The sequence below is a fragment of the Medicago sativa genome, chromosome 3 (genome assembly GCF_051527215.1).
Source record: "Medicago sativa cultivar Bolivia chromosome 3, Bolivia_mono, whole genome shotgun sequence".
In the NCBI taxonomy this organism is placed as follows: Eukaryota; Viridiplantae; Streptophyta; class Magnoliopsida; order Fabales; family Fabaceae; genus Medicago; species Medicago sativa.
In genome coordinates, this window is record NC_140751.1 from 77,856,806 (window position 1) to 77,866,962 (window position 10,157).

General features: G+C 29.4%; 1 protein-coding gene across 1 annotated transcript; it reads right to left on the bottom strand.

The window, feature by feature from the left end:
- Positions 1–5,491: 5,491 nt before the first annotated feature.
- Positions 5,492–9,558, bottom strand: LOC146940469 (linamarin synthase 1-like). The gene is made up of 2 exons (XM_085754158.1): positions 8,974–9,558; positions 5,492–6,541 (listed from the first exon to the last, which is right to left on the bottom strand). The coding sequence occupies exons 1-2, from the start codon at positions 9,467–9,469 to the stop codon at positions 5,598–5,600; spliced, it is 1,440 nt and encodes a 479-aa protein (XP_085610284.1). The 5' UTR covers positions 9,470–9,558; the 3' UTR covers positions 5,492–5,597.
- Positions 9,559–10,157: the final 599 nt, after the last annotated feature.

A 10,157-nucleotide genomic window follows, 5' to 3' on the forward strand; every position in this document is an offset into this window, starting at 1 on the left:
AATTATCACATCAATTTTACAATCATTGCATAATTCATAAATTGCACATCTTTAAATCAAATATCTTCAAATAGCTCATCTTTACATAACACATCTTTAAATCATACATCTTCAAATAACACATCTTTATATAACACATCTTTAAATCATACATCTTCAAATAACACATCTTTATATAACACATCTTTAAATCATTGAATAACTCACCAATACACATCATCAATTAACGCAATAAAAACTAAGTCTCTTGATTACTCATTCCCTCACAAGTAAATTATCTTGAAGTTAAATTTATATTAATGACTATAAAAATTATTTTGCAAATGTTGCATGGTCATATTAATACCACTCGTACACATATTCAGCCCTTCATTAATTTTAGTGACCTTATTACGTTCTAAAAAAAACATGAAAAGGTCCAATTGTATCATCAACGATACATAGCAGCCACTAATCAACTTCTAATACATTATCATCAAATCTAGAGTTTAATAAGAGAATTCATATCACAAACCATGAACTATAATATAAGCAAATCAACAATCAGTTCTTCATGAGCTCAACAACATCGTTACTTTATTTTAAAAGTTCCAACACATTAACATGTTTTTAACAGTAACAACTTATTCAATAAGTAAACTATCAATCTTATTATCAACTAACAATCACCTAATTCAAAAAGTAACTAAACTTAATTTAAGGGTTGCCAAGAAGACTCACTGTTATCATTTTATAATGGAGAAGAGGGAGGAGGTACTAATATTTCAATTTACTAAATTACCATTTATTTATATAACTTGGGAAAAACATTAATTCATTGAATACATGGTGATGCGAACTAGAAGACAAACTTTGACACATACCTTTCTATAAGTTTATCTGATGAGAAGTAGATTTGGGACTTTCTAAATCACTAAGAGATATGTATCTATAATTATAATAGTTAATTGACATATACTAATAGAATGCTTATCGTGAACCTAGTTTACAAATCAACTATATGTTGCAATCTTGTGTAATTTTTATTGACCTCCATAGCAGCACTTCCGTTTCATAGAATGATCGATTAAATTCTTTCATTATTCCTAAACAAAAATATTAACCGTCTTTCTCTATCATTAATAGTTCAACCCCAAATTTGTTACATAAAAAAATCTGCACATGGTAGTCACTAGTGAAATTACAACTAACAAAACAAGATCCTATAATTTGTTCACGTAAACTAAGGACTAGTATATGAAATTAAAGTGAATCAATTGTCAATCCTAACTCTCAAGAAACATGTGGACACAAACTCTAGCCAATTAACAAGTACTGATGTCATGAACAATTAACGAGAGAAAACTAACTAGCTAATTCAAATTATCATATAATGAAAACAAGCCAAATGAGTCAGGTAACAGTGGAGCGGTCTTGCCTTTTACGATTTGTAAAATAAGCATACAATACGACAACAACATCTCTTATACTTATTTAATACAAAATTCACGAATTTAGCACATAGCATATCCAAAATCACACCGATAGATTAGAGCACAAATTTAACATGAATTCATTATAAGGTCATAAAAAAAACAAATGAAAACAAAACCCTTCACTACCCATATTTTCATACAACCCGTAAATAGAGACTCCCCCCATACATCAATTCAAAGGTTTTTCATCATCTAATCATCAATTCTCACTCAAACCCTAATTCTCAATTCTCATCAAAACTCAACCTAATCATGCTTAATTCGTTTTTCAGAATCATACCCTTAATAATATTGAGAGTTAGTCTCACCCTTACCTGGTAATTGAAGAAAATCGATAGCCTCCTCTTGTTCTTCTCTCTTTCTGACTTTTTCTCCCTTTTCTCTAAAAACGTACGTTCTGCCTAAAAACTTTTCTCAACCTAACTCCTTCTATTTATAACCTCACTCTAATTTCTCTTTACACCTCTAAAAATGCTCTTTTCACATCACAACCCAAATTCTAATATTTTTATTTTATTTTCATATCCTATTTTATTTAATAATAAAATAAGTCACACCAACATCATAACTTCACAAAATCACATACTCCACATCAATCTTGAAAATCACACAATTTACCTATAAATCACGTAAACTACTTAAATTCATAAATCATATAAATCACACATATAAATCATATAAATATATGTTAAAACTCATCAAAATAGTTAAATAATTACGACGGGCGTTACATGCAACATAACAATTTCTGGTACATAATCCACTAACAATTAAAAAAACAAAAAATAAAACCCTTAAAATGCAGAATCGTGAAAAAGGAAGAAAACCACTTATGATGGAGCAAAAACTAAAACAACGTTGAAAAATGAACCCCTCAAGCCATAAAAATCAGTCAACTCAAGTCATGTATGGTCTCAGAACCATGAAAAAAGGAAGAAAATGACCTCTTTTGAAGAAGAAAGTGAAACAGTGTTCCCATCTGAACTTAGATACCGTTTGGCCAAAGTTTTTTACGGTCTAAAATTTACCCTCAAGCCATAAAAATCAGTCAACTCAAGTCATGTATGGTCTCAGAACCATGAAAAAAGGAAGAAAATGACCTCTTCTGAAGAAGAAAGTGAAATAGTGTTCCCAGCTGAACTTAGATACCGTTTGACCAAAGTTTTTTACAGTCAAAAATTTACTTCAAAACAAAGTTAAAACAAAGGCCTTTAAGAAAGAAGCTAAAGTTATTTGATTTTTTTGTTTTTTTAGTTTTAAAGTTATTTTTAAGTTAAATGTTGTTTGACAAAATATTGTACAAACTTGTTTTTTTTTTTTATGGTGTCCGGGGTTCAAACCTTGGACTTGGCATATATTTATGCATTGTTCCAATCATCTGAGCTAAACTCACGAAGACAAAAATTTGAATTTATTATGAATTAACATAAAAAATAAAAAATGTTTAAAATATTTTTTGAAGGCAAAAAATGTCAAAAAAATAAAAGATATTTTTTTTACAAATACTATATTTACTCAATAACGTTTATTTTGTGTGACATGAATACAAATATGTATCATCATATTAATGACTTTTTAAATATTTGATTAAGAGAAACAATTTAAGGAGCCTGAAATAATAACATAAATATTATCAAAATAGTTGGTTTTTTCTATTTCAATTATACTCTATTTTTGGTGTCATAGAAACATATATTTGTATGATAAGAATTATACTCTATTTTTTTCTATTTCAATTATACTCTATTTCAATTATATTTGTCATAGAAACAAATTTCATTATAAGAATACCATATTTTTGGTGCCTTTCAAAAAGATAAGAATTTATATTATATGATATTATATTTGTTACATTGTTGGTGTCATAGAAACATATATGTTTAGTTTTTTTAATAAGAAAAAGATATGCATAGTTTATTATAATATAAAGGTGCAATATATATATATATACTCCCTCCGGTCCTCTTTATAAGAGAAATTTGAGTCAACGAACATTAATGTATTTGGTTAAAAATTCAGTCTAGGTACATTGAGTTTTGTTGACCCAACTTTCTCTTATAAATAGGACCAGAGGGAGTACTTATATATATATATATATATATATATATATATATATATATAATTTTTCTAGGCATCTAGACCTTTTTTGAAGAAAAGACATCTACAATTTTACTTTTAATTAAAATCAAAATTTTATAAAAATAATCATACGCATTATGCAACACCAAAAAAAATTATACGCAATAGCGTAACAAAAAAACAGACACACATAAAGTATTACTCTAAGCGCTAATGTGTGTGTGTATATTTGCGAGGTTGAAGAAAGAAAATAAAAATATTTGGTATAATTAAATGACAGCGTGAATAAAAATATTTGGGAGGTTGTGATGATAAAACGATATTGAAATTAAATATATAAGTGATAAAAAGATAATAAAATTTCTTTGCAAAAACGTAATAAAATTAAATGGGACCTCCTTAAAAAAAATTAAATGGAACGATTCCAAAAAAAATTAAATGGAAGAAAAAATATATTGAAATATAATATTAAAAAAATAAAAGAAAAGGTTCCCAACGTGAATTGAAGAGAGATGCTTGTGAAATAAATTGTCGAGAAGTAGTTTTTTGAAGTAGCATTCAACAACTTTTGGTCAAAGCTCATTCCATTCAATTTTATGCATTATAAAAAAGTACCTTTTTTAGTAACTTCTTAATTGATATTGTATTTAGCCTAACTTCTCCTTAAAAATGTAGATAAGTTGAAAAAAAATCGGGTCAAACGGTATCTTAATCTCCCACAACGGCAGAGTAGAAGCAACTGAATTTGGGAGAAAAAATTGGAAAATAGTTAAAAATAAAAAATTAGAAAATAGTTAAAAAAATCGGTGAGGTAGCACTCAACCAAGCAACACTAAACAAAATTATATGCATTAGCGTAACAAAAAAACAGACAGAGGGACATAAAATATTACTCTAGACGTTAATGTGTGTGTGTGTGTGTGTGTGTGTATATATATATATATATATATATATATATATTCGCGAGGTTGAAGAAAGGAAATAAAAATATTTGGTATCAATAAATGACAGCGTGAATAAAAATATTTGTGAGGTTGTGATGATTAAACGATATTGAAATTAAATATATAAGTGATAAAAATATAATAAAATTTCTTTGAAAAAAAAGATAATAAAATTAAACGGAACCTCCTTAAAAAATTAAATGGAACGGTTCAAAAAAAAGTTAAATGGAAGAAAAAAAAAACATATTGAAATATAATATTAAAAAATAAAAGAAAAGGTTCCCAACGTGAGTTGAAAAGAGGTGCTTCTGAAATAAATTGTCGAGAAGTAGTTTTTTAAAGTAACATTCAACAACTTTTGACCAAAGCTCATTCCTTTCAATTTTATGCATTCAAAAAAATTACTTTTTCTAGTAAGTACTTAATTGGTACTGTGTTTGACCTAACTTCTCCTTAAAAATGTAGAGAAGTTGGAAAAAAGCCGGGTCAAATGATACCTTAATCTCCTACAACAGCAAAGTAGAAGCAACTGAATTTGGGAGAAAAAATTGAAAAATAGTTAAAAGTTATTAAAAATATAAAAATTATAAAATAATTAAAAAAAATTGGGAGGGGCAAAATGGGAAATGCACCCATATAATGGTGAGGTGGCAACAACACAATTCCAAAAATTAGAAAATTACAAAAATGCCCCTCCTAAGGGCAAAATGGGAAATTCATAGGGCATCAACTTTAATAGTAGTACTAGTATATAGATATATCATATCTTATTTGGACATCAAACAGTGAATTGAGACATAACAGGATACAATTATTTTTTTCCTTTAGAAATAAGGACAAATACCAACAAAATATTACATGTCCAAATCAATCAAATGAGTTGTGCAACAAAGAACATAATCAAAGATAAATAAAGCTGCATTTGTTACAATTGCCGATGTGATTCCATGAACCACAATTTTGATAATGAGAAAATGAAGACATCCATACACTAATGCAAGATAGTCAACAAGAGAATGATTGCAGCTCAAATAAGAAATACTTTAACACAAAGTAATAAAACAAGATAAATTTCATATTAGACCAATAATAATAAAACTTAAATATTATTGTGACGAAGAACCTCTGCAATTAACTTATGGAAATTAGTGTATGATGATCCTCCAAAATCATTAGCCTTTTTAGCTTTATTCTTCCACTCTAAGCTCTTTTGTTTCATTTCTCTTCCTTTTTCTCCTTTCATCATTTCTAGTACAAGTTCTGTTATCTCCTCTCTTTTAACATCATTGTTAATTTCCATTCCTACTTTCCAAGTGTTGCATAAATACCTACAATTTGTTTGTTGCTCAGCAAAGAAAGGCCAACAAATAGTAGGAACACCTGAAGAAATGGTTTCAATTGTAGAATTCCAACCGCAATGAGTTAGAAAAACCCCAACTGATGGATGAGCAAGCACTTGGTCTTGCATGCACCAACTTGTTATGTATCCTCTATCCTTAACTTCATCTAGAAAATCTTGTGGCAAAGTTGAAATTTCTTCACCCATTACTACATCTGGTCTCATTATCCATAGAAATGGTAACTTACTATTTGCTATTCCCCATGCAAATTCTTTCAAGTGGTGATCTGTCATAACAGTTACACTTCCATAATTAACGTACAAAACTGAGCTAGGTTTCCATTTATTCAACCATTTTGTGCATTCTGGGTCACTTTTCCATAAACTTGAACCATTGGCCTTAAAACCATGTTCCTTTTTGGGAAAGTTTCTACCAAGCATGTGAAGTGGACCAATGCTATATATGTTAGGGTTTTTGGTCCTAAGGGTGGCAAGCACTTCATCTTCTAATTCTTCAAATGTGTTGATTATAATTGTTGATGATCTCAAACAGTTTTGTGCCTCAGAACCCATGAAATCAAACATAATATCATTTAAATCAGCAACTCTCATGAAGCTTGGAAGGTCTTTTAATTTGATATCTTTCATTCCTGAGATCCAATCTAAACTTGTTTCCAAGGTGCCATCGCAAACAAAATTTTCATCTAAAAATTTAGGGACCATAATGCTAAATTCTTAGGAGCTTTTACTCCAGAATATAGGGCATCACAATGCTTGTTTTCTAAGTTTTATGATGTGATATATGTCATTGAAAAGGCAAAGAGATATGTTGAAGAAAACTCTAGATAAAGAGGATTCACAAGTAGTGGTGTGTTAGCATAGGATGATGAGGAAAATTTGGTTCCTTGGAGGTTTAGAAGAAGATGGAGAAACTGCACCAATTGGGCTAAGGCCAACTGTATTTTATGTCACACACCTTTAGAAAGGGGAAATATGTAGCAAATGCATTAACAAGACATGAACTTAATCTTTTAAATGCACATTGGTGGTTTTTCTTGCCAAGTTTTGTTAGGCCTTACTTTGTCAGAGATCTTAGTTTGCCAAACTATATATATACTTGTAATTACTTTGGGTTTTCGCTTGGTCCCCCAATTTTTGTAATTTTTTTTTTGTTTAGTGGCTAGAATTCACTTTTTAAGGTGAATAAGTGGGATGTTCGGGGTTTGAACCCCAACTCTTGCGCATAATAATGCATTGTTCCTGCCAACTTAGTTATGCTCACGGGGATTGTAATTAATCTCTTGTTTAATAAAATTGTTGACTTTTATAAAAATAGTGTGTATTTTGAGTTTAACTAAAAAAATATTTAAACTATGTCACACTATTTAAGACCTCCGCAACACAATGCCCCTTTGATGTCCGGTCAATCAAAACAAGTGGTATATAATTTAGGTATGATAAAATGGATGGATTTGAATGATAATGGATGGAGAGATTTTTTTTTTCTCACTATATTTACTCCTCACGCGCCCTCTGAATTTCCCATTTTACCACGATAGAATTATATAATATGAAGCATATTTGACTTCATATTTGACATTTTTCAGATTATAAAATCCAAATTGTGTTTACCTAGTTTTGTTCAAATTAAACTCAAATTATTAAAATGATATAATTTAAAATTGACAACAAAACTTAATAATTTATCACATTTTATTAAGTGTGCATAATTTCATAACACATATACATTATTATAACATTGTGTACTATAAAATGTTTGCAACTAAAACGAAATATGTAGCACAAAAATATGGAGGGAGAAGGCTTGTCATCCCTCTCACGCACCATTCAAAGAATTTGGGAACAAAGATGATGGAGAAGGAGAAGGTGGAACTGCTCTAAACAATCCCATATCCAAAGAGATTTGGAATACAAGATAGTGATGAACAACCCCCTTTGGAGCTTTTTTTTCCTTTCTATTTCATGTGTTCTAGACATGATTCAAATTATATTATCTGCAACGTGTCACACCCCCATTTCTTAACTTTTAACAATGTTCGTGCATGTTTTAAATTAAAAAATCTGAATCAATACTAGACAATAATTTAGATTATATAATTCGAAATAGTCCAAAATTTGGAACGTGGGATTACATGTAAGGTTTGAAAATTTTGTGGTGTATTTAATTACATATAATATTTTTCATATATTTCTTATCCTGCACACCACATGTGAGAAGGGTTGTATTGTTCTTGAGATAAGAACCATTTTAGAGGTCAAACTTTAAAGTTTCCTTCTATATTTTGGTTTCAATTTTGTTTCTTTCTATTATCCATAACTATTTTGAAGATCAAGCACAACATCGGTGATTATGGTTTAGTTTGAGACAAAGACTCATCTTATCTTATAACATGAGCTTCAATTTGATTTGGATTGCTTTCTTGATAAAATCCAATTTGATTAAACGTAGTTAAGACAATATTGGTTCATTTATTGTATAAAAAAAAATTGATATTGGTACTTTTTTTGTCAAGTAGCCAAGTAGTTAGAAATCAATCTTTTTAAGGTGAATAAATAGGGTGTTTAGGGTTTGAACGTCGGCTCCTACATATATCATACAATGTTCTTATCAATTGAGTTATACTCATTGGATTGGTTCATTTTATTTTTACCAAAGCATAATTACAACTTGCTTATATTTTGTTGAAACATACTATAAAACAATAACAAATTATAATAAACTACCTCTAAAAAAACAAATTATAATAAACTAGTAATATTAAAAATAAAATTAACAAATAAAAAAAATAATGCAACATTTCATACTAATTATATAAAATAAATATAAAAAGATAAAAATATTACAATTTATATATTTTGTTGGGTTTGGTGCAGTTTGGATTTAAAAATAATAATGAAAAAATCTAATCGGATCGATCCAAACGTACCTTTCCACAAAAAGTTCATAAAAAAGTCCAAACGCACCTTTCCACAAAAGTTTATAAAATAAAATAAAAACATCCAATAAAATTCAGCTTGTATGGTATGTGATTTTTTTTTTGGTTGGATTGATTTGACGTATTTATTTGGATTCATAACATATTAAAATATAAAAAGATGCAATGAAGAGGTTTACCTTTGAATGGAAGAATTCCTCTCTTAACAAGCTCATCATATTGCAAATATCCCACAAAGCCACAAGCAGAAGCAGTCCAAAACTGTATTTCTTGAATGCCCAAATCTCTTGCTACTCTTCCAGCAAAACCAAAAAGACCATCAGCAATAATGCAAATAACTGGAATATGGGGTGATGAAGTATTAAGCTTATTGATAAGCTCTTTGAAAGGAGCATAACAATTTTTCCTAGTTGCGTCACACAACGTTGGAATATCTTGTGTTGCATCCTTATTAAAAGGAGGCAAACCATCAGGTATGGTCTCAAATTGAAAATCTGATAGACCATTCATATAGTCTTGTCCAAGAGAGTTTACCAAACGTTTGTGGTTGAATTCAGTGTTCACAAAGGTTATGTGGAAACCGTTGCAACGTAGGAGTTTAGCCAGTTGCATTAAGGGATTAACATGACCCTGTGCTGGGTATGGTACAAATACAACATGTGGCTTTTGGTCCATTTTTTTGTACTGTTGGGGTGGGATTGATATTTTGGGAGGTTGAAATATCAATTCTTTCAGCACTATATGTTTGTGAATTATAGGCTGAAGAAGAACTTGTACAATGGTTGTTGGTTTAGTTTTCCCTTGTCATTTATATAATGTAATGTTAAGTATAATGTTAGGGAATATCCTTTTTGTTTTTTATTGATAAATGTTGGGGAATATCCTTACTGTAGGATTAAAATATCGATGTACTACTATATTAATTATGATAATTGTCTTGAGATGGCTTGTCTTGTTTTATTTTTTTGGGTTAAGAAGAATAAAGGGGTAGCAAATTTTCATTAGCAACTGAGTAAGTAATAGCTGTTAAAAAAATACTTATTGATATTGATTGATAATTCATTATCAACTGAGAATGGATGAATAATTATTTACCAATTCGAAATTGCCTCTAGTAACCAACGTTCAATTCAGGCGTGGGATACAATTTTTGTTTTGGATATTGGGCGCCAAGTCTTTTGAAGAACTAGATGGTGTTGCATGTTGATCATTTTCTAAAATTCATTGAGCTGGTTTCAGGAAGAAAAAAAACACCAATAAATTAAGAAATATGACCTAGTTGGTTACATGGTCGTATCTGAGGCAGGGTAAGGAGGGTGACCGTTATAGGCCTCAAAAAATAAGTTTAAAATTTGGATCTAAA